Source organism: Pelophylax lessonae, assembly GCF_965119305.1.
Source record: "Pelophylax lessonae genome assembly, chromosome: 3".
Classification (NCBI taxonomy): domain Eukaryota; kingdom Metazoa; phylum Chordata; class Amphibia; order Anura; family Ranidae; genus Pelophylax; species Pelophylax lessonae.
This window is the reverse complement of record NC_138770.1, coordinates 189,915,329-189,940,265: the sequence shown is the minus strand read 5'-3', so window position 1 is coordinate 189,940,265 and position 24,937 is coordinate 189,915,329. Positions and strand designations below refer to the sequence as shown.

The following is a 24,937-nucleotide window of genomic DNA, read 5'->3' as shown; positions in this document are numbered from 1 at the left end:
ATTTCAGAGCTGCAACATCACTGGAGTGCCCAAAAGCACAAGGTGTGCAATACTCAGAGACATGGCCAAAGTAAGAAAGGCTGAAAGACGACCACCACTGAACAAGACACACAAGCTGAAACGTCAAGACTGGGCCAAGAAATATCTCAAGACTGATTTTTCAAAGGTTTTATGGGCTGATGAAATGAGAGTGAGTCTTGATGGGCCAGATGGATGGGCCCGTAGCTGGATTGGTAAAGGGCAGAGAGCTCCAGTCCGACTCAGACACCAGCAAGGTGGAGGTGGAGTACTGGTTTGGGCTGGTATCATCAAAGATGAGCTTGTGGGGCCTTTTCGGGTTGAGGATGGAGTCAAGCTCAACTCCCAGTCCTACTGCCAGTTTCTGGAAGACACCTTCAAGCAGTGGTACAGGAAGAAGTCTGCATCCTTCAAGAAAAACATGATTTTCATGCAGGGCAATGCTCCATCACACGAGTCCAAGTACTCCACAGCGTGGCTGGCAAGAAAGGTTATAAAAGAAGAAAAGCTAATGACATGGCCTCCTTGTTCACCTGATCTGAACCCCATTGAGAACCTGTGGTCCATCATCAAATGTGAGATTTACAAGGAGGGAAAACAGTACACCTCTCTGAACAGTGTCTGGGAGGCTGTGGTTGCTGCTGCACGCAATGTTGATGGTGAACAGATCAAAACACTGACAGAATCCATGGATAGCAGGCTTTTGAGTGTCCTTGCAAAGAAAGGTGGCTATATTGGTCACTGATTTGTTTTTGAATGTCAGAAATGTATATTTGTGAATGTTGAGATGTTATATTGGTTTCACTGGTAAAAAAAATAATTGAAATGGGTATACTGTATATTTGATTTTTGTTAAGTTGCCTAATAATTATGCACAGTAATAGTCACCTGCACACACAGATATCCCCCTAAAATAGCTAAAACTAAAAACAAACTAAAAACTACTTCCAAAAATAGTCAGCTTTGATATTAATGAGTTTTTGGGTTCATTGAGAACATGGTTGTTGTTCAATAATAAAATTAATCCTCAAAAATACTAATTTGCCTAATAATTCTGCACTCCCTGTATGTAGAAGTATGTATATATTATAATTGTTTCATATTTTGCTAACTTCTAACTTTACTGATTTTGATGACTCATCTCTATATGTCAAGACAGGCTTCAGTAAATATTTGTAAATTGTAAGATGTAGAAAGCATCATAAAATTTTGTTTGACCTTGCTAGACTCCAGGAAGTCTGAATTGTAAGCCTTCTGTCAATTTAGGGTGCAAAGTTTATTTGAAGACAAATAATGCTGCTATATTGCTATATGCCGAAGCTAAGGGCAATGCAATACTGCCATCACTGGTCACTGAATGCTACTACGGTAATTGAAGTCTTAGGTTAGAAAGTAATTTCCAATATATATATATATATTTATTTTAAATAAGATATATTAAATATTAGAATGGTGTTACCAAGATTAATCTTTATTCAGATACCTGGTGGATATTAAATGGATTAAATGGACATGTCATAGATGAGAGCATGGTTACATTTTATGTTGTTTTATAATAGTCTTAAATGGAGAAATCTTTATTTAATTTTAATATACTGGTTGACCAAGAGGTGTCACCCTATGACATCACCAGTTAATGAATAAGATGTTCCAACCAATGAGGATCATGTTACTCCCTCTGGGTTTAAATTATGGTAATTTTAATAGTCCTTTGTTCTATCCCATATAAAAGCCCAGATGAGAGAGACACAGGGACACATGACATTTGCCCAAAAGACATCACACATACAACATACACGCTACTACAGCTATGCATAAACTCATCTACACAGACTCCATTTCGCTCCATCATGTATCTGAACCTTTGAGGGATGCCAAACGAAACTCCTCCCTAATTGGCCACCATCTTGGAAATGCAGCCATCTTAAAGACTCTGGTAACTACCATTCTAAGCTAGCGGCCATTTAAAATATGGTAAATATGCCTTGCTGTTTATTATTCAATATTGTTTGTGTACTTCCTTAAATGTTTTACATTTCATGCTAAAGGGTAACGAGAGTACAATCCCAGCCGTATAAACCATATGTAGATTTTTCTCTAAAGAGATGATTTTTGTTTTTATAACATTTTTATTAAATATCAGATTTAGCGCATACTGGCATATTAGTCTCACGTTTTGCATAGACTATTCTCGCTTCATCTGCAGTGAAGTGACTTTTAGGATGTGCATTGCGCAGACAATTGTGGTCTGATTATATAGAACATTTAAATATGGTTTCTACTACATCTGGGGAAAATGTAATCTTGCTTTGTTTTCACTTTCATTATCGAGCTACAAATCACATTGCATTTATCGTTTGAAGTTTTGTATTTTTGTAAAGTTATCTTTTTGGGTCATCTCAAGTCTGATCATTTATCGTGATTTACACGTCTGGTGAATAAATATTCTTATATATATTCCATACTGTAGACTGTTTTCACTAAGATTGGTATATGCTTTTAAAAAGAAATCAATAAAAAGAATTCGCTACATATTGATTTATGAACATAAGTGAAGATTCTCCTTCCTCATAGATCTTTGCTTATTATTAACCATAAATAGACACCGTTATATTCAGAGCAGTATAAACGTTCTGACATAATGGAGGCACAGCGAGATATTATTAATTTATTATTAATTCTGACATAATGGAGGCCCCAGCGAGATATTATTAATTTCTTACATATGCCAATCATAATTATGATCATGATGACATAATTTATAACTTCAAAAAAAAAAAAAAATTTAAATTTTTTTTATTGATTGTGATGTTGATAGGAATGCCTTAAAAATGTCAATAGAAGGTAAAGTTCACGCTGCCAACTCTGGCAAGATGTCAATCCCACAGCCCCAGTAGATTCGGCGCAGATCTAGAATATGTAGAGACACCTCTCTGAGTCTGAAATGGTGGAATATGTAAAGGCTGGTTGGAGTCATACCAAAATCCTTGGAAAAAGTGGGGCCAATAATGGGCATCTGACTGGGTAGAGGAAAACCCACTGTATGAACTCACCAATAGCTTATCTAACACCAAAAGACGTCGGGAAGTGTAATTACATACTTTTAGAGTCATGGCCAATCTTACTGTATCTTTGTGAGGAACTGCACCAGAAGGCTCAGCAAAAAGGAATTAGTAAAGTTCCAATCTCAACTCCAATGAGAGAATGAGATAAGGAACCTCCTTGAGCAGGTGAAAGTAACCTCTGTTGGGACACATCAGTTAAGAGAATGTAGCGTGAAACTGCAAAATGAAGTAGAACTGTAGCAGAAGTCTTATCAAGAAAGCTGTAATGAAAGCAACCATTTGAAAGAGAAATGTAAATGATTAATGCAATAAGTAGGAAGTTTTGAGCAAGGAAAAATGTTTTCTAGCGGAAGTTGCCGAGTAACCAGCAGTGGAAAATATATAAAAAATAATTAAAAAAAAATGTAACAGTTCAAGTAAGGACAGGAACTCATCAATAAATAAATAGGAGGGTTCCAAAAGGTTATGGTGTCCATACAAAAGGGTAATGCTTATCAGTCCTGCATTAAAATGAAGTAATTAATTAGACCCAGATATGACTCCCAGTCTGATGGTTATGACCCAGACAAGGGGGGGGGGGGGGAGTCAGGCAGAGAGTCCACGTCCTACCCCAGCCATATTCCTAATATAGGAGGGCAGAAATTGGGCAGCCATGCATAACTAGGTATGAGTCATATCAAGGTCACTGCAAAAAGACTAGCACCCCTAAAAAGATACCATACACCTCCAGAATTAAAAGTTTTAAAAAGAGTACTGTCCTGATTTTTGTTAAAGAAAAGGTCCTTAGACATTACTGATCATCTTGTTGCCTATGAAAACAGCCTTTCTGTGTTGTGGTGCCTCAAGGATGTAATTTAAAAGTCAGCCCATATAAAAACCTTACTGCTGCTAGAGCTGCTATCTATAATTTAAAATGTACACAGCACCAAAGCCCATTGGATTATTGGCTGTACTCAAAAGTGCCTAACACCCTTCAATAAAGGAGCCCGAGTACAACCACCGGGAATTTAAATCCCTGTGCTTTGAGGCATTGTCTATGTACATAATAATAAGTTTGGCAAGGGACTACAAGTTGGGGTGTTCACTGGAATGGTTGGTAAAAGAGAGTGACAATTTGTACTCCATCCAACAGACCAGTGAATACAAAGAAAAGGCGTGAGCCTGTCACCAAAGTTGTGGCAGAAACACATCTTTCTCCTCAAACCCTCACACTAAAATAATAAAAAGGAGCAAGATTTTATACCGAATACCTCAAGGACGACACCGGACACCCCACCAATAAGTAGGGGGGAACAGAGGCCATTTCAGGATTTCCTTCCAAGGGGACAGGGCCCAAGGTTTAAAAGAATCTCTAGGGAGAATCCCCAAAGAGCCCAATTTACCCTTGAGGATGGGAAACCCTCGCTATGCCCAATATCCTCAATAAGAGGGGGATCCCCACAAATAAATAGGGATTTGCCCCATCTTAGGGTTCCCCAAAGTCCTCGGGAAGATCAAGAGACATTAAGGCCCAGACCCCTGCCAGAACCGAGCAAATGGTTCTGAGAGGGATCTGTCCCATCTGTCTGAACCCGAGAGACATAGGCACCGCAGGAGGCCGAGCCAATAATTCTATACTGAAAAGGTTTTTCAGCAGAGTAAATGCCAAGTTGGAACGGATGATCACTTGGTTCACTCAGGGCACTGCAGCCCAGAAATAAAAAAAATTCTTCTTAAGGAAAAAATCCTGTGGCCAGCCAAGGGCCACAAAATCTTTAAATGCCCAAATAGCAAGGAATCAGAGGGATACACTGAATGAAGGCATAGGAGACAAGGGTTCTAACACCATTTTATCCCCAGGTCACAGCATTGAGGATTCTGAAAATCTCTGCCAGGGGGATCTTGGTTGTTAGATACTAACTACCCTCCTGTTTTTCAGTGGTCACTTCATCCCTCTGACTCAAACAGGTCACTCAAAGCGGGCACATTTCAGAAAAATCACCAATGACGGTGATACCTTGGAGGATCAAACCCTAATGACGTAATGAAGTCAAGAGGTTAAAGGTTGTATACGGTAACCAAGAAGGAATCCTCAATGTCAGGTAGTTTTGTTGCATACAATAAATTGCACTGATGCCCCAAAGGGGGAGATATTATATTTTTCTCCTAAGTAGTAGGTAATTTTAACAAAATATTGTATCATTGTACAATTGTTCAATGTGTGGTATCCATGGCGATGAATACATCCCCATGTTGATAAGCCCCAGAAGTCAGTCGCCCTAGGAAAGGTCGCATACATAGTCTCACATTCCATGGTGGTCAGAAAACAAAAGACTTATCCCACAATGGAATAAAAGGAGAACTCTGAGAAAGCTTGGATTACCAACCTCACATTGAAATGTCAATTGATGAGAATATATATATTCATACTGTATACTTCATCCAATAGAGGGAGAATAACCTTCCATGCCAGGTCGTTGATTGGTACAGACGATGATGTTAACTATAGACGCGGCAATCGGATGGGTCATCTTACTCCTTGGAGCCCAGCTCAGGACGGAACCCCTTATTGAATCTTCAGGAATCATGCTGTGAGACGCCCAAGATTCTTGTTGACGGAGAGGAAGATTTGTTTTAAAAGATCTTTGTGCATTTGATCCGAGGAAATCCATTAAAGATGAATCGCACTACCTACTGTTTTCAGTTGAAGGAGATGTGAGAATGGTGCATTGCACATGTGAGCAAAACTCAGTCTGGGTGTATGACACTCTAGACCATGCTGAGACCATTCATTGTTCAATCCACGTTCAAGGAGATTTCTCGGATTCCTGTTTGCCAACATTGTTTTACTGCGTTTTGAATGGTAATTGCTAATACCATCGCAGTAGTTCATTTCTATATCTACCAAAACTTTGCAAGATGAAGATAGAGATTTCAAGGAAAATTTGAGTTTCTTTACTAAGAGATTGAAATTCAAAAGACTAACAAGAACAGTTGTGACATAGCTGACAATAGCAAAGTCGCTACGAACTGACACTTGGAACTGCTTTTTCATTTCATCGCTTTGCTTGAAAGTTATAATGAACAATCCCCAATATGAAATACTCTCTTAGAGAAAGAGGACAGGACATTTTCCTTTTTAATGAAACTTCCTCCCAGTTAGTTTTAAGGTTGGTCACCTACCTACTGGGAAGAAGGGGGGGGGGGATAGGTCAGGGTTATTTTGGGAGGTTAAATTCACAAATAGAAATGAAATGTCATATTTTGTTCTGTATAGAATTATGAAGCAATGACATCTATTTTTGTCAGGTTACTAAAAGGTTAAAATATCCTTTAACAGAAAAGTGCCTGTTCAGGAAATTCTTAAATAGGTTTTATCCCAAACATGCTGTGTTGGTAATGAATAAATAGTCGGTTGACTTTCTTTAAGATAAAGTCTGGCTGACAATATACTAAGGTAATCTTACCTCTTACCATCTTAAACCCATTTAAAAATAAAATTTACAGATATGTTATAATCTTATATGTAACATAATATTAACAATGAAATATATATAACTAGCATACATAGATATGTAGAAGACCGTTATATATTATAATTGTTTCATATTTTGCTAACTTCTAACTTTACTGATTTTGATGACTCATCTCTGTATGTCAAGACAGGCTTCATAAACATTTGTAAATTGTAAGATGTAGAAAGCATCATAAAAATTGATTTTTGTAAGATCTTACCGTAAAATCCTTTTCTCTTAAGCTCATTGACAGAAGCAGTACTCTTTGATTAATATCAAATTGGGTTATACTGCCCTCTACAGGAGTAGGACACTAGGCAGAAGAAAACGTTCTGGCCACACCTTATGGGCAGTCCCAGAGGGTATATCCTCTCACTTCCTGCTACAGGATGTCAGTTATGTCACAAAGCAGTGTCAGAGAATTTAACCCAACTCAAAATAGAGGGGCGGGTACTGCGTCTGTCAATGAGCTTAAGAGAAAAGGATTTTACGGTAAGATCTTACAAAAATCCATTTTTCTCTGTCGCTCATTGACAGACGCAGTCCTCTTTGATTAATATCAAATTGGGACGTCCCAAAGCAGTGCCACAAATGAGGGGTGGGATAACCGAAATCAAAATCCAATCCAGAAGGCCCAACCAGAGCCAACCAGAAGCATCAAGGACTCATCGAGCAAAAAGATGAGACCCAAGTGAAAAACCCAACAAACCCTCGAGGTAGACCAACGGTCTCCTCAAATAGCGGCCTGCAGGAACCTTGCGGCCAAAAGAGGCATCCGCCGATGCCAGCACATCAACCTTATACAATCTTGTAAAGGTATGAACCGACGACCAGGTAGTCGCCTTGCAAACCTGAACCACTGACGCCTAATGGCGGAAGGCCCAGGAAGCACTAAGCGCCCGAGTGGAGTGCGCCTTAACAGGGAACGGAGAATCCCGACCCTTAATAGAATAAGCCTGTACCACCGTCTGTCTGTTCCTTCTAGAGATGGTCGCGGCAGGAGCAGGCAACCCCTTTCTAGGGCCATCCGTGATCACAAAAAGTGAATCCGTCTTACGAAATGAGTTCGTAGTAGTCACGTGTACCCTGATCGCCCGAACCACATCCAGGGAGTGTAATGCAAACTCCCAAGGATGGCTGGGCTTAGGACACAGGGAAGGTAACAATATCCTCATTCAGATGAAACTCTGAAACCACTTTAGGAAGGAAGGATGGATTCGGACAAAGAACCACCTTATCCCTATGAACCACCAGATATGGGGAACGACAGGACAATGTGGCCAGTTCTGACACCCTGCGTGCAGAAGTGATGGCCACCCAGAAGGCCACCTTCTGGGATAGCAAGGGAATCTCCCTAATATCTTCAAAGGGAGGTTTCTGAAGAACCGACAACACCAAATTAAGATCCCAGGCGGTAAGAGCGCGCGCAGCGGCGGAGCCAGGTGCCGCACCCCCTGGATGAAATTCTGTACCAAGGAATGAGTAGCCAAAGGCTTCTGAAAGAAGATTGCTAACACAAAAACCTGACCCTTGATAGTGCTCAAGGACAGCTTCTGCTCAACTCCCTTTTGCAGAAAAGCCAATATTCTGGCCACCGAGTAGGAACGTGGAGGAAACCCAAGGGATTCACACCACGCAATGTAAGACTTCCATGTGCGTTGATAGACCTTTCTGAAAAACGCTTTCCTCGCTTTAATCAGAGTAGGAATAACTGAAGCCGACAACCCCTTGTCCTACAGCACCTGGGTGTCAACAGCCAGGCCGTTAAGCCAGCGATCGTAAAACAGCATGGAAGATCGGTCCCCGAGACAGCAGATTCTTCCTGGGAGGAAGTCGCCAAGAGACGTCCGCGACCAGCCTGACCAGGTCAGCGAACCAGGCCCGACGGGGCCCATCCGAAGTCACAAGGATGACTGGAATTCCCTCCACCTCTATCCTGCGAAGAAGTTTCGGCAGCAACTTGAGAGGAGGGAAGGCATACAGTAGCTGATACTGCCCCCACGGGGCGACCAGCGTGTCTGCGGTGTCTGCTAGAGGATCGCGGGAGCGAACTACAAACCTCCGCACCTTCCTGTTGAGCCGAGATGCCAACAGATCTACATCCGGGGTGCCCCAATGAAGGCACAATTGGTGAAATACCTCTGGATGCAGAGACCATTCCCCCTGATCCAGAATCTGACGGCTGAGAAAATCTGCCTGCCAATTTTCCACCCCCGGAATGAATACCGCGGAGAGAGCTGGAACAAATCGTTCCGCTCATCGAAGGATACCGGCCACTTCTATGGCCGCCAGGGCACTCTTGGTGTCCCCCTGGTGATTGACGTAAGCCACTGCCGTGGCATTGTCCGACTGAATCCGCACCGGGCTGCCCCGGAGCTGCTCGGTCCAGCGAATCAGACAAAGTCTAATCGCTCTCAGTTCCAATACATTTATCGGTAACCTGGATTCTTCCAGGGACCAGGGCCTTTGAGCAGATAGTCTGCCGAGAACCCCACCCGGATAGTCTGGCATCCGTGGTGACAATAGTCCAATGGATTGGGAGAAATGACTTCCCCTGACTGAGCATTGGTGATCGAAGCCACCAAACCAGAGATTCCCTGGTCCGTTCGCTCAGCCGGATCCGATTGTCCAGGGAATCGGGATTCCGGTTCTATTTGAGAAGAAACTCCTTTTGGAGAATCTGATATGAAACTGGGCAAACGGTACTGCCTCGAAGGAGGCCACCATCAGTCCCAGAACCCTCATGCAAGTCTGAAGGGAAGGCCCGTTGATAGACAATCACCACTGAGTCGTCGACTAAATCCTCTGGAGTTTCTCCGCAGGGAGAAACACCTTTGCCAAGGATGTATCTAAAGTTAGGTCCAGATAGTTCCGTCTCCTGGTGGGGACCAGGGATGATTTCTGCAGGTTCACCAACCACCTGAACTGTTTCAAAGAGACTAAGGTGATCTCCAAGTTTAGCAACAGAGCCTGCGAAGACTCCGCACGGAAAAGAAGGTCGTCCAGGTAGCCCAGAACCGACATGCCCCGTTGTCGCAACAGCGTCAAATTCGGGGTCAAAACACTTTAGTGAAGACCCGGGGAGCAGAGGCGAGACCAAGGGGTAACGCCACAACTGATAATGGTTCTCTCCCACAGCAAAGCGAAGGAACGCTGATGTCCTGCATAAATGGGAATGTGAAGATAGGCATCTTTGATGTCTTATGGACGCCAAAAAATCCATCTGATGCAGGGAGGCCACCACTGTGCGAATGGACTCCCTTTAGAATTTTTGCACCCGGATAAAATAATTGAGCGCCCTCAAGTCCAGAATTGGACACGGCTTGCCCTCTTTCCTGGGTACTGTGAACAGGTTCGAGTAGAATCCCTGAAAATTTTTCCCCCAAGGAACCAGACCACTCATTGTTATATCAAGTCAGTCACTACCCCCAGCAGAGCCTTTAAGCGATCCGGAGATAGTCATATGTAGGAAGGGAAGAATCGCACCGGTGGAAATGATCGAAAACTCGATCTTGTATCCCGCCCGTATGACCTCACGAACCCATTTGTCTGGATTTCTGGAAAGCCACGGGTCCGGAAACTGGTGAAGACGTCCCCCCACCCCAGATATGAGTGGGGGCGCACTTTCAGGCTGTGTGGTCTTATTTTCAGGTATGGAAGGACCAGATCTTTGTTACCCGACCAGCGTTAAGCCTACAGTACCTGGTATTCCCAGGCGGTTTCTCATACAGGTACTAAACAGGCCCAACCCTGTTTAGTTTCCGAGATCAGACGAGATCGGGCGCATTCAAGGTGATGCGGCCGTAGGCACCTTTGAAACCCCCTGCGGGGTCTTTGGAGGAACTCGCCCCTTATCACTCGTCTTAGAGGGACGAAACAATCTTTTATGAACAGAAAAAGAAGGTCCCGTCTGCGACGAGGTCCCTTACCTTTCGTAGCCTGTGATAGAAAGGTGCTCTTGCCTCCAATGAGACCCTTGATAATTTTAACCAAGGTAGCACCAAACAGGCGATCCCTTTGAAAAGGGGGTATCAGCCAAAAAGCTCTTTTGGAAGCTTAATACGCCGACCAGCACTTTAACCATAACATGCGCCGAAGGACCCCGCCGAGATTGATACACACCCCAACAATGGAGCGGTGTCCAGGGCGGCGTCACAGACAAGCTGTAGCGCTTGTATCATTTGCTCCAGCAAGTCCGATACTGCCGGGGGGAGACTTCTCCCCTCCAGATCTCGGCGTAACAACTTGGTCCACTCTGTCAATGTTTGTGCAATCAGAGCAATAGTGAACACTGGCCTAAAGGCTGACCCTATCAGGGTAAATATCGAGCGGGATAAAGATTCCGCCTTACGATCCACTGGATCCCGAAAAGACGGAGCATCCTCCAACGGGATAACTTTAAATGTGTCGCGGCCGATCCAGCGTGGAGCTGGAATCTGCACGTGCTTGTAGGCCGGCTGGGGTGACCACTGGACCCCAACATCCAGCCCGTCGCCCAGATCCAGCATAATTGCTTGAAGATCTCACAGGAACAACTGGAGAAAAAAAGCTAACTTAAAAAGAATCTAAAAAATCTTGCCAGGACCAAAGATCCCAGCAAGGAACTTAGGTCCTTACTCCTGACTAGACAGAAAAAAACTGACATCCTGTAGCAGGAAGTGAGAGGATATACCCTCTGGGACTGCCCATAAGGTGTGGCCAGAACGTTTTCTTCTGCCTAGTGTCCTACTCCTGTAGAGGGCAGTATAACCCAATTTGATATTAATCAAAGAGGACTGCGTCTGTCAATGAGCGACAGAGACATTTTTTTGACCTTGCTAGACTCCAGGAAGTCTGAATTGTAAGCCATCTGTCAATTTAGGGTGCAAAGTTTATTTGAAGACAAATAATGCTGCTATATTGCTATATGCCGAAGCTAAGGGCAATGCAATACTGCCATCACTGGTCACTGAATGCTACTACGGTAATTGAAGTCTTAGGTTAGAAAGTAATTTCCAATATATATATATATATTTATTTTAAATAAGATATATTAAATATTAGAATGGTGTTACCAAGATTAATCTTTATTCAGATACCTGGTGGATATTAAATGGATTAAATGGACATGTCATAGATGAGAGCATGGTTACATTTTATGTTGTTTTATAATAGTCTTAAATGGAGAAATCTTTATTTAATTTTAATATACTGGTTGACCAAGAGGTGTCACCCTATGACATCACCAGTTAATGAATAAGATGTTCCAACCAATGAGGATCATGTTACTCCCTCTGGGTTTAACTTATGGTAATTTTAATAGTCCTTTGTTCTATACCATATAAAAGCCCAGATGAGAGACACACAGGGACACATGACATTTGCCCAACAGACCTCACACATACAACATACACGCTACTACAGCTATGCATAAACTCATCTACACAGACTCCATTTCGCTCCATCATGTATCTGAACCTTTGAGGGATGCCAAACGAAACTCCTCCCTAATTGGCCACCATCTTGGAAATGCAGCCATCTTAAAGACTCTGGTAACTACCATTCTAAGCTAGCGGCCATTTTAAATATGGTAAATATGCCTTGCTGTTTATTTGATTATTATTCAATATTGTTTGTGTACTTCCTTAAATGTTTTACATTTCATGCTAAAGGGTAACGAGAGTACAGTCCCAGCCGTATAAACCATATGTAGATTTTTCTCTAAAGAGATGATTTTTGTTTTTATAACATTTTTATTAAATATCAGATTTTGCGCATACTGGCGTATTAGTCTCACGTTTTGCATAGACTATTCTCGCTTCATCTGCAGTGAAAAATGGATTTTTGTAAAATCTTACCGTAAAATCCTTTTCTCTTAGCTCATCGACAGACGTAGTCCTCGGTGATACACCACCTTCGGGTTATGTTACCTCCGCAGGAGCAGGACTAGACAGGAAATTAAAAAGCTCTGGCCACACCCTAGGGGCAGTCCCAGAGGGTATATCCTCTCTCTCTCTGCCTCAGCAAATCAGTTATGTGAAAAAGCAGTGCTTAGAGAATTTAACCCAACCCAACTCCAAAACAGAGGGGCGGGGACTACGTCTGTCGATGAGCTAAGAGAAAAGGATTTTACGGTAAGATTTTACAAAAATCCATTTTTCTCTAGCGCTCATCGACAGACGTAGTCCTCGGTGATACACCACCTTCGGGACGTCCCAGAGCAGTATCACAACTGAGGGGTGGGAAAATGGAAATCAAATCCCAATCTAGAAGGCCCAACCGGTGCCAACTAGAAGTTTACAATGCTCATCCTTAATGATGAGACTCAACCAAAAAAAGAGAAAACAATTTTTTTTTTTTTTTTTTCAAACAGAAAAAAACCCTCGAGGTAGACCACCGGTCTCCTCAAATTGCGGCCTGCAAAACCTTGCGGCCAAATGAGGCATCCGCCGATGCCGTCACATCAATTTTATAGAATTTTGTAAAGGTATGTACCGACGACCAGGTGGCCGCCTTACATACCTGGACCACTGACGCCTGATGGCGAAAGGCCCAGGAAGTACTGAGCGCTCGAGTGGAGTGCGCCCTAACAGGGAACGGAGGACTCTGACCCTTAATAGAATAAGCCTGTACCACCGTTTGTCTAATCCATTTGGCAATGGTCGCGGCAGATGCAGGCAAACCCTTTCTGGGGCCATCCGTGATCACAAAAAGTGAATCCGTCTTACGGAATGATTCCGTAGCTTTCAGGTATACCCTGATTGCCCGAACCACATCTAAGGAATGCAACGCATGTTTCCGATGATGCTTGGGCTGAGGACACAAGGAAGGTAGTACAATATCTTCATTCAGATGAAAATCTGAAACCACCTTGGGAAGAAAAGATGGCTTAGGATGAAGTACTACCTTATCCCTATGAATCACTAGGTATGGGGACTGGCATGATAATGCAGCCAGTTCTGACACCCTGCGAGCAGAAGTAATAGCCACCAAGAAGGCCACCTTCTGGGATAGAGTAAGCAAGGGAATCTCCCTGATGTTTTCAAAGGGAGGTTTCTGTAGAACCGACAAAACCAAATTAAGATCCCAGGGCGGTAAGGGCGCGCGGACTGGAGGAGCCAGGTGCCGCACCCCCTGGATGAAATTCCGCACCAAGGATTTGGTAGCTAAAGGCTTCTGAAAGAAGATTGCTAATGCTGAAACTTGACCCTTGATGGTGCTCAAGGCTAGCTTCTGCTCAACCCCTTGTTGCAAAAAGGCCAATATACGAGTCACCGAATAGGTACGTGGAGGAAATCCTAAAGATTCGCACCACGCAATATAAGTCTTCCATGTGTGATAATAGACTTTGCTGGAAGTCGCTTTCCTTGCTTTAATAAGGGTAGGAATGACTGAAGTAGACAAACCTCTGTCCTTCAGTACTTGGGTCTCAATGGCCAGGCCATTAAAACCAGCGACTGTAAAGCACGAAGGTAAATTGGTCCTTGAGACCACAGACACTCCCTGAGACGAAGTTCCCACGGAACGTCTGCGACTAACATGTCCAAGTCGGCCAGGCCGGCTTGAGGAGGCCAGCCTAGAATTTCTAGGACCACTGGCGCTGATTGGATCTGAACCAGGCGTCCCTAGAGCTATCTGGCCCCGACCATCCGAGAAAGTCTGGTCGTTTTCTGTTCCCACACATTTCTCAGATACCTGATAGTTATCAGGAAAGGTGATCTTTTCTGGTTGAACCTCAGGGACCGAAGTCACCCGACTAAAGGCTACTTGGCCTATCTGGTCAACCAGATCCGATTCCTGTGAGGTATCGGGACTAATCTTAGGAAAAGGTAAAGGAAAAGATCTTTTCAGGGAATGGTAACTACCGCTTCCTGTGGTACTTGAATGTTGGAAGGGAAGAATCGCACCGGTAGTAGTGGTTGATGCTCGATCTAATGTCCTGAATACCGGTGAAAACGTCCCCCCACCCTGAAACCGGGTGGGGGCGCACCTTCAGGCTGTGTACTCCTTTGCTTCGGGTTTGGCTGGGTTGGTCCCCTTCTTGAACCCTCCTGGAGGAGTCTTGCCTTTCCCGCTAGTACCAGCCGGGCGCCCTTTATGGGCGGTAAAGAAAGGTCCTCGCTTGTTGCGAGGTCCCTTAGTTTTTGCAGCCTGTGGCAAAAAAGTGCTCTTGCCCCCAGTGGCATCCTTAATGATTTCATCTAGGTTGGCTCCAAATAGACGATTCCCCTGAAAGGGGAGATTGGTCAAGGTCTTTTTGGAACCTAGGTCAGCTGACCAGCATTTTAACCACAGCACACGTCTGAGGATCACTGCTAACTTAGATGCATGCCCTAATAGGGGAGTAGTGTCCAAGGCTGCGTCACAGATAAACCGTAGCCCTTGTATGATCTGTTCCATCAAATCAGATGTCTCCTGGGGAATATCTTTTCCCCTAAGATCTTGGCGTACCATTTTCGCCCATTCCGTAAGTGTCTGGGAAACTAGACCAATAACGATTACTGGTCTAAATGCTGACCCTATCAGAGAAAAGATAGTGCGGGACTCTGCTTCTATCTTTCGATCCACCGGATCCTTAAAGGACGAAGTGTCCTCCACTGGAATAACCGTGGCTTTATTCAGCCTGGAAATAGGCGGATCCACGACTGGTGGTACCGTCCATTTCTTAATGATGGATTCCTCAAACGGATAGCATCTAGCAATACGCTTGGAAATAGTAAAGGTACGTTTAGAATGCTCCCATTCTCCTTTAATCTGATTACCAAAACATTTAGGTACAGGAAAAGCCTTCGCCGTCTTGATGGGCTTATTAGTCCCAAAAGGCCTCTCTGTTTCAGTTGCCTCTGCCGGTAAAGCCTCAAGTTTTAAGGTTTCTTGCACTGCCACAACTAGTGCGTCCACCAATGCTTCTTCCTGAATTATAGCAAGAGAAGAAGCGTCCTCCTCACTGTCTGAGGGGGCTTTACCTGGGATAACAGCCCTTGCAGAGGAACCTGCAACTGCCGTGACCATCTCTGAATCTGAGTCAGAGGTGTCAGATGGTATAGGGGTAGGCGGGGGTCGCTTCCTTGACCCCCGTCCCTGACAGGCCGCCTCCACCCGAGCCACCATAGACTCCAAAATTGCTGTAAATGACTCTATACTCTGTGCACCGGCGGGTCCCGAGGCCCCCTCGAGGGAAACAGGTGGGGGAATATGTGTGGCAGGGTCCATAATAACTCCAGTTACTTCCTGGATAATATAATTCAAAAGTAAAGAAAAAAACTTTTTTTTTTTTTTTTTTTTCTTTTTCTGACCCCCAGCGCCACAAAAAGCCCCTTAGTGTTACCTGCTTAGGGATCCCTATCGATCGAGAGAGAGAGAGAGATAGACCCCCAGGCTCACCACTTGATGCTCAGAGTTAAACTGCAACAGCTTACAGCGCTGTCTTGACAAACAGGAAGTCTTTTGGCTGGCTGCCCAGGAAGAAAGGAGGCGGCTCCGCCCCTCTGCACGCCTTCCGGCGCCTCCCCCAAGCTCCACGAGGTGTAGGATCATCTCAAACATGGCCGCCCCCATGCTGGAGACACGAGGCTACGCCAAAATGGCGGCTCGTGCGATCCAGCAAAAAAAAATGGCGGCGGCCTAAACTGAATAGCGGTGTGCTGCAGGGCACACAACACTCTCTCTGCATGGGGATATGGCGTGGTTGGCGGTACCGGCCCTGGCGGACCGCGTGGCCGTTCGGGAGGCCTGCTAATAGCTGGAGATCTGATTTGGAAGGCAGTCTACATGTCCGTGGCTTCTGACTGGTAGTTAGCTTATACTTAACCCATAAGATTCCCAGAATGCCACAGATTACATCTTTAAAACATGTATACAATAGATTGTTAGCTCCCAAGCCAAGCCTCCTGGCTTTTGCACACATAAATCACACTCAAAGTAGGAGGATATGTGACATGTTATAGGATAGAAAGGACTCTTTCTTACCATACAGAGAGGGGCCCGCGTTCACCACAAAACCCGTCAGGGAAAAAGGGGGAACATACTACTCACCATACCGGAACCAGGCGGGCACCAACTCCTGACAGTACCCCTCTCCACCGGGGCGGGAGGGCTGTCGACCGATACGGACGCCGTGACTCATGGTCTTTGGCGTTTCGGCGAGACGTTTAACTCGCGTGGACAGTCCTTTAATGGGACTTTGTCGCGGCCGACCCAGCGCGGAGCTATGGCCTGCACGCGCTCGTAGGCTGAACTGGGGTGACCACCGGATCTCAACATCCAGCCCGTCGCCCAGTTCAGCTTTCTTGCTTGAAGATCTCACAGGAACACTGGAGAAAAAAAGCTGTCTAAAAAAAAATCCTTTAAGAAAAAATTCTTGCCAGAACCTAAGATCCCAGCAAGGTGTCTAGGTCCTTACTCCTAACTAGACAGAAAATAACTGATTTGCTGAGGCAGAGAGAGAGAGGATATACCCTCTGGGACTGCCCCTAGGGTGTGGCCAGAGCTTTTTAATTTCCTGTCTAGTCCTGCTCCTGCGGAGGTAACATAACCCGAAGGTGGTGTATCACCGAGGACTACGTCTGTCGATGAGCGCTAGAGAAATGACTTTTAGGCTGTGCATTGCGCAGACAATTGTGGTCTGATTATATAGAACATTTAAATATGGTATCTACTACATCTGGGGAAAATGTAATCTTGCTTTGTTTTCACTTTCATTATCGAGCTACCAATCACATTGTATTTATCGTTTGAAGTTTTGTATTTTTGTAAAGTTATCTTTTTGTGTCATCTCAAGTCTGATCATTTATCGTGATTTACACATCTGGTGAATAAATATTCTTATATATATTCCATACTGTAGACTGTTTTCACTAAGATTGGTATATGCTTTTAAAAAGAAATTAATCAATAAAAAGAATTCACTACATATTGATTTATGAACATAAGTGAAGATTCTCCTTCCTCATAGATCTTTGCTTATTATTAACCATAAATAGACACTGTTATATTCAGAGCAGTATAAACGTTCTGACATAATGGAGGCACAGCGAGCCATTATTAATTTATTATTAATTCTGACAATACCACAATATAACAAAAGCCCTAAAAGAGTTACCCAACAATCATCACATTCTTTCAATGCTCCATCATCTTACCAAATGCAAGGAATATTGACCACGTGGTCTCCGCTCATACAGAAAACTGTTGTTCAAGCAAAGCCTTTGCATGTTTATTAATATTTTTTACTCCTTTATGCCTTGTGAGAAGACACACACATGCATTAACCAACTGTAAGTTGTAATAGCAACAGAGTAAACCTAGCCAGACTTTGCTTTTGCTTAGGAATGTAACCATCAGAATACTCCACCCCTCTTACTGGAGAGGAGGACCTCTGATGGTCACCTGACTTTCCGGATTTGCATACTTCTTTCAGGTCTGTTACTCAGAAAGTACTGAAACCAGTGGTTCATTATACCAGTCAAGCACCTAGCATTTTCAGGAAGTCAGCATCAAGAGGCTCTTTTTTTCTCTTCTAACAGGTTTTTTGCTCACTGCTCTCATGCACAGCACTCAATCGAGATCAGGCTCAGGTAAGTATAAGGGGGGCTGGGAATCCTGGACACAGGATTTTTTAATAATAGAATAGGATTATCTTGAAATTCTTAAGGCTTTAGAACCACTTTAAATGTTTTGTACGATTTTTAATTCTCATTAGCCTCCATCACACTGCTCAGCCAGGGACGAATATAATATCTGGGCTTAGCTTTTTCATTCACCTTCTGTTTCACTGAATAAAGGTGATGATACTGACTTTTTTAAAGTGCAGGCTGGAGAAGGAGAGGTGAGAATGGCTATATAGGTATGCCCCGTGGTGGGGAGTAGATGAATTGTATTACAAGTATGCAATAACTTTATTACCTTAAACACGTGGAAAGCTTCAAACTGTATGTTGCGGCTTTTGTCACGAAGGAGGTTCATCATTAGCTTGAGGTTTTCAGGTTTACTGATATACTTTGTCATGATGGTGAAGTTATGTCGATCCAGGAGAAGTTCACCAAGTAGCTGCAAAGGTATGAGTAATTGGGGAGGGGGAAGAGGAAAGTGTAGAACAAGGTCAAATGAGAGAAATTGGTAAGTAAAGAAATTGTGGTTTGGAAAGAATACCAATCACTGAAATTCCGGTCACACTTTAATACAAAGAGCCATTCATAACCATGCATCCATGTTAGGGGACATGATTTCTGTACAACATATTACTACAAACTAACAATACCGTTTTCAAGGGCTTCAGCTATATTCTTAAAGCTCTTAAACACGGCATTGCATACTAAGCATATACTGAAAACAAAGCCATACATAGAGGTTATCTTAAAATGAAAACCCTATTTCAAAACGAGCAGTAGATCCAGAAATGTAGCAAATTTAGCTACCTATGTCTCTTGAGCTACTGATAGTGCTAGAATTTCTCTTTTTTTAACTGTAACTTCTCCTTTTACATTCTGTCATCTGCTCTGCTTGGAACAATTAAGTTAAAGAGGTTGTAAACCCTCGCATATACCCAGTAAAGTGAATAGCCTCAGATGATACTAGGAGATGAAACAAATCTCCCTACATAAGTTTTACTTGTATATCTGCAGTCTTCCCTTTTCTACACTCTTTGAAAAAGTGCAGATCGTGTTAGAAATCTTTCTTCCTCATTCAGCAGTGGGTGGGGAGTCTGGGCTTACACTGTGTGTGAGCTGATTGGAGGAAAGGGATACAACCCCCTCCACATAGGCAGAGTAGCAAAGGAACATGGAGAGCTGTAGTCTGAATAGACAAGCTCTTTGCTTAGCTGCCTCCTCTAAGCTCCCTCCCAGACACAAATTTTCAGCTACTGTTCTCTCATGTGTCAGAGCTTGTCAGAAGTGACCCTGCTGATAACGGAGGAACGGAGCACCAGAGACAAACAGCACCCAGAGCTTTATAGAGAGATAAGTAAACACTACAGATATATGTGCCTAGATCCGATTTCATGAATGGGGTTTACATATATTCCACAAATCTTTTTAATCCTGAGTGCAGCCAAATTTTCCCTATTGCATATTTGCGGACCCTTAAAATTTGCATATGTAGAAACGCTGTACCCTATATATAAACTGGCCACAAGGAGCTTCCATTTTATTGTGGAATGTTGCCATTTTTTTTTAAGTTCCCTGGATGGAAAAACGGCAACATCACTGACGCAGTACGATACACTAATCACTGTAACTGCTGCTACAGAGTATACTACTTTCCACAGAGGGCACTACCAGCCGGTTTGATTTATAAAACATAACTGAACATTATAACAACTGAAAAAAAGGAAAAAAGAGCTGAAAAAAGGAAATTACGTTTGACACCAAAGAATGCTAATCCTATAGTAGCTGCATCAGAACTTAGACCTAAACGACTTTCCACATGCTGAGTACTCTGTGGGTACAAATTCCTCTACAGGCTTCTACTATAAAGACATCACTGGAGAACAAGAGTTTACAAAGCACCATGATCCCATTAGTGTAACTCCAGACCAAGCTTTTCTTTTTCGGGGGAAATCTTAAAGGCTTTATTAGGTTTTTATTACTGTTCCTATCCACCTTAGGGAATAATTTTCCTTGCTTTCTTATCTGTTTAGTTATACAGATTACACAAGAGGCATTCATTTTACTTGATTTACGCATTAAAATAATACAAATCTAAATGAGAATGTGTACAAGCCTAACCTAAGCTACTACAATAGGGCATTGGAAGGCTACATGCTAGTACTGCTGTTTGCCATTGCACTTCAGCAAAGCTGGCTACACACTAGAATAATTTTTATTGAAATTTTTCATACGAACGCTCAGTGCTATCCTATATTATATGAGTAAATTCTACTTTTAATTGGCCACACTGCAAATCAGCCTCTTCCTGGCCATTTCCCAGTGATATCTCACCTCCACACAGACATACTGGTCTCCTCCAGCATACTCTCTAATTTCTCTCCTTCAGAGACTCCTCAATCTACAGTCACACAATTCCCCACACAAACTGCATAGTGAGCTCAGACATGCAGTCTGGAGGTTTCGTACAATGGGGTCAATTCACTAAAGAGTTAAACAGAAAATAAAATGCGGTAAAATAATGCATTCGTTAAATCCCTCAGATTTATTCAGTGCACCACACTAAATAGCCTCTTCTCCACTGACTCAGATGCAGTGGGCATCCCAACTCCATTGCCCCATTTCCTGTTTAAACAATTCCTTGTAACGAATTCCTGTCCCTGATCTCCCATGTCCCCAGCACCACTTCCACTTCTTCTGGACTCTATGGACAGTCTCTGCTAATAACCCGATTACATAGTTACATAGTAGGTGAGGTTGAATAAAGACAATAGTCCATCCAGTTCAACCTGTGTAGGTGTGTGTGGCCGTAATCATCTCACATACCCCTGAATGTTCTGATCCTTGAGATGTACGTCTAAGAGTCTTTTGAAAGTCACCATACTTCCCGCAGAAACCACCTCTTGTGGTAGAGAATTCCACAATCTTGTAGCCCTAACAGTAAAGAACCCCCCACGTTGCAGACATGAGGAATGAGGAAAGATAAGGAGGGACAGTGACCGAGAAGTGTCAAGGCATCGGCCGAAAGAGTGTGGTAAGCAGCGGTGGTTTTGGTGATTCATCTACCGACGCCATACTTTGTTTGATTTCTTAATCACTACACGTGGTTTTTGGCATTATCAGCACTTTATATGTATAACATATGATGTTTACAGTATGGTACACTAAGCACAGCCCATAAACAGCACGTAGCACTTTATATTATATTATTTTACATTATATCTTATTGCGTGCACCTTTAGCACTATATGCACTTTTCTATTTGCACATGCACGATTTAAAGTGGTAGCGCCGGTCCCAACATTTTTGCAACTTTTTCTATTTTACTACCTCAGAGGTAGGTTGGAGGCAGCTTACACCACCATTTAAGCCTGATTCAGTACACAGAAAACTCCATAGCGCTGGTATACAATCCTTTTTTCTAAACCCCCCACGTTGCCCGAGGTTAAAACGCTTCTCCTCTAATCGCATTGTATGCCCTCGAGTCCTCATGCAATCCCTTCCACTGAATAGCTGTTTTTCTGTTTACCTTTTAGTGTATCCTTTTCAACCTCCATGGTCCTCAATTCCATTGATACACTTCTGTTAAGTATCCACCACCTTCACAGCCCACAGTGCTGCTGCCACAATCCCCACTGTTCCAGGATACCCTGCTTCAGTTTTCACTGACCCATCTGTACATGGTTTTTACATTTTTATTCCTACTTTGTAAAACTCTGTGTGAAGAGCTCGGCTCCATTGCTGTAAATGTGTGAAGAGCTCTGCTCCATTGCTGTAAATGCTATAATTCCTTTGTATATGTGTGCCAAATGTACTATAGGACTTATTTATCCACCCTGTCACTCAACTGTATGGGCATTACCATATTTTTTTTTAAATGATTTTGCTGACAAATAAAGATCAGTAACCACCATTTGTGAGCCAAAAGCTTAAGTCCAAAAAGTCAGCAACTTTCTGAATTGTGCGGTCCTAATATAGGTTAAGTTCAACACGGTGCATGCCCCCTTTCGGACTTCTCTTTTATTTACAACTGACAATTTTACTGAGTGGTGGGAGTGCAGATATCGCTATACTCCCAGCAATCTGACAGGAGAGGCACTGCTTTCTCACACAGCAGCTCTGCCCGCCCCTCCCTTCCACTATCCGTTCACAGAAGGCATTGTATTTTGTGAATGAGTTCACATAACACAAAATGCTCTGACTGGGCAGGAGGAGAGGGGAAGGCAGGTCTGCTTCTGGAGATATTCCCAAAAGGTCCAGTATCGGAGCGCAAGAAGTATAGCAACAGCTGTACCCCCAGCGCTCATAAAATAACATGCACCTCAATCTCTGTATACTCCTCTACTGCACATATCCCCCCCCCCCCCCCCGTAATACACTCCACACTCTTCTAATTAACATACCGTCTGCTGTCATACACTGCGCACTCTCCTCCTGTATTTAATTCCCTGGCAAACCCTCTGTTCTCCTCTCCTGCACATACCGCTTTCCATCATACAATCCACAACCTTCATACTGTCTGCTTACACACCCATCGCACTCCTTCACATACTGCCCCCATCATATCCACTCCTGCACATACTGCCACCTGTCATACCCACAAGACTCCTCTTCTGCACATACTAGACCTAGTCATACCCCTTGCACTCCTCTCCTACATTTTAGGGATGTGTGCAATATTCCTAACCTAGAACGGGCACACTTTTGCTAGTCAAACTCAAAAAAAAAAAACTTCTCTTGAAAATGCACATACCTTCAATGACTGTCTCTTTGTCACATAATTTTCTGAGTGCAACAACTTTTCATATTCACTGAAGAACTAAAAAAATCATACAAAAAACATGAGGGCTGTGAAGAACGATTAACTGCACAGTATATAAAGCAAGAAACCTAAATCAAGAGTATGGTACAAAATATGAAAAGTGTTAATTGGGAAAGCTGTAGAGCTGCAAAGGACTGGTTTTGGCAGATATATTAGAATTGAATATTTCATATATATGTTTGGAGTAGGTCCACCCTGAGAGCAAGGGCTGCTATAGAAAAAGTGGTCTGAAGGACTGAAATGATTGAAGAGTGGTAGAACATTTTGAAAAGGTCTCAGTGTTGGCATGTGTCCTGTGTATACTTTCACATGTGCAGCTACACACTACACACAGTAAAACTTGTCAAGAACCCTAAATATGTGGATTTTTACACATATAAACAATGCCAGTTATGAATATTATCTTATCAAGAAAATCTGAAGAGGTATTTTAATACAATAAAAACAGGGGGAAATAGGTTATCTACAGCTTACCTTGTCGTAATGATTTTCAAGAAATTCAGCGCTCAGGAGCTTGTGTCTAGTCAAGAGGTCCTGACAATAAAACAAAGGAAACCCATACTAAATAACAGAAGACACCATCACTACCCATAATACATCTACAGCCTGCTAGATTTTGCTTGCATTCAGCACCCAAGGCCTTTCAGAAAGAAACTTTATTTAAGGCAGCTCTAGAGGACCTGCAGTGATACTGGTCTCCAGGTTTTCAGAACCACACACTCAGCTACCCTTCTCTGTGTACAAAGTAACTGCTGACTGTAGGCTGATGTGCACAGATGTAAATATGACTGGCTAGCATTAAATTGCTTTAGGTAGGTATGACAAACTATGCAGGTAGTTTTTCCAACTCCGCATGATAGATCAGTTATTTACTTAACCTTTTGAGCATCTTAATATTGACAGGGCTTTGGTACCCATGTATACTAAGCCTTACCATCTTCTAAGTGTCATCTGTTTGTTATGTAACGAAGAGGAGACCTAGATAGCAGCATAGACCTACAGCATTTCTCAGCCAAATATATAAATGCACACCGTTTTTTTTTTTTTTGCAGGTACAAAATTGTGCATTTATTCTTTTTTTCTAAGAAGCCTGCAGATATTTGTACCCGCAATCAGCCAATTGCAGGTGTAATGTCAAGCTCCTGCAGACTGTCAGTACAGCTGTAGGTTTGTACCGCCCATAAGGCCAGACAGTCACTGAAGACCAGGAAGAACAATGAACTAAGACAGCACTCCCAGTGCCACCTCACATTATTCATACAAGCCATCTGCCATGATGGAAACTGTACTTGTAGTTCCTTCATTCACAGAACTCTGTAAATAAATGACGTGGCAGTGTATGCGGAGCCCCGCAAGGCTGCGCTATTTTTGAATTGTGATAGTAGCTGCGAGGAGAGGATCCCCTGCTCTCTGTCACAATGGGGGATCGGGTCTGGGTGCAGGCAGGTGCTTTAGTAACATGGAATACATTACTAAAAGGTGAACTTATCCTTTAACCATTTAAGGACCAAGCCCATTTATGACACAAGTAATTTATGTTTACAAGTTAAAATCAGTATTTTTTGCTAGAACATTAACTTAGAACCCCCAAACATTATATATATATATTTTTTTTTTTTAAGCCAAGACTCTGGCGGTCGTTGCAATATTTTTTGTCACCCGGTATTTGCACAGCAATCTTTCAAAGGCAATTTTTTGGAAAAAAATACACTTCGCTGAATTCGCTGAATTAAAAAAACGAAACAGTAAAGTTAGCCCAATTTTTTTCTATATTGTGAAAGATGATGTCACGCTTGAGTAAATAGATACCCAATATGTTACGGTTTAAAATTCTGCACACTCGTGCAATGGTGACAAACTATGGTACTTAAAAATATCTATAGGCGACCTTTAAACATTTTTAACGGTTACCAGTTTAGTGTTACAGAGAAGTCCCTTGTGACAGTAATAGGC

General features: G+C 43.0%; 1 protein-coding gene across 1 annotated transcript in view; it reads right to left on the bottom strand.

Annotated features, from left to right (window-relative positions):
• Positions 1-24,937, bottom strand: part of LOC309549538 (calcium-binding protein 39) — a 113,879-nt gene that overhangs the window by 3,217 nt on the left and 85,725 nt on the right. Inside the window, exons 6-8 of the mRNA XM_082249891.1 lie at positions 23,459-23,518; positions 22,916-22,981; positions 18,461-18,604 (exon numbers count right to left, since the gene is read on the bottom strand). Of these exons, the coding sequence (XP_082106017.1) occupies positions 18,461-18,604; positions 22,916-22,981; positions 23,459-23,518 (270 nt within the window). The remainder of the gene's footprint in view (positions 1-18,460; positions 18,605-22,915; positions 22,982-23,458; positions 23,519-24,937) is intronic.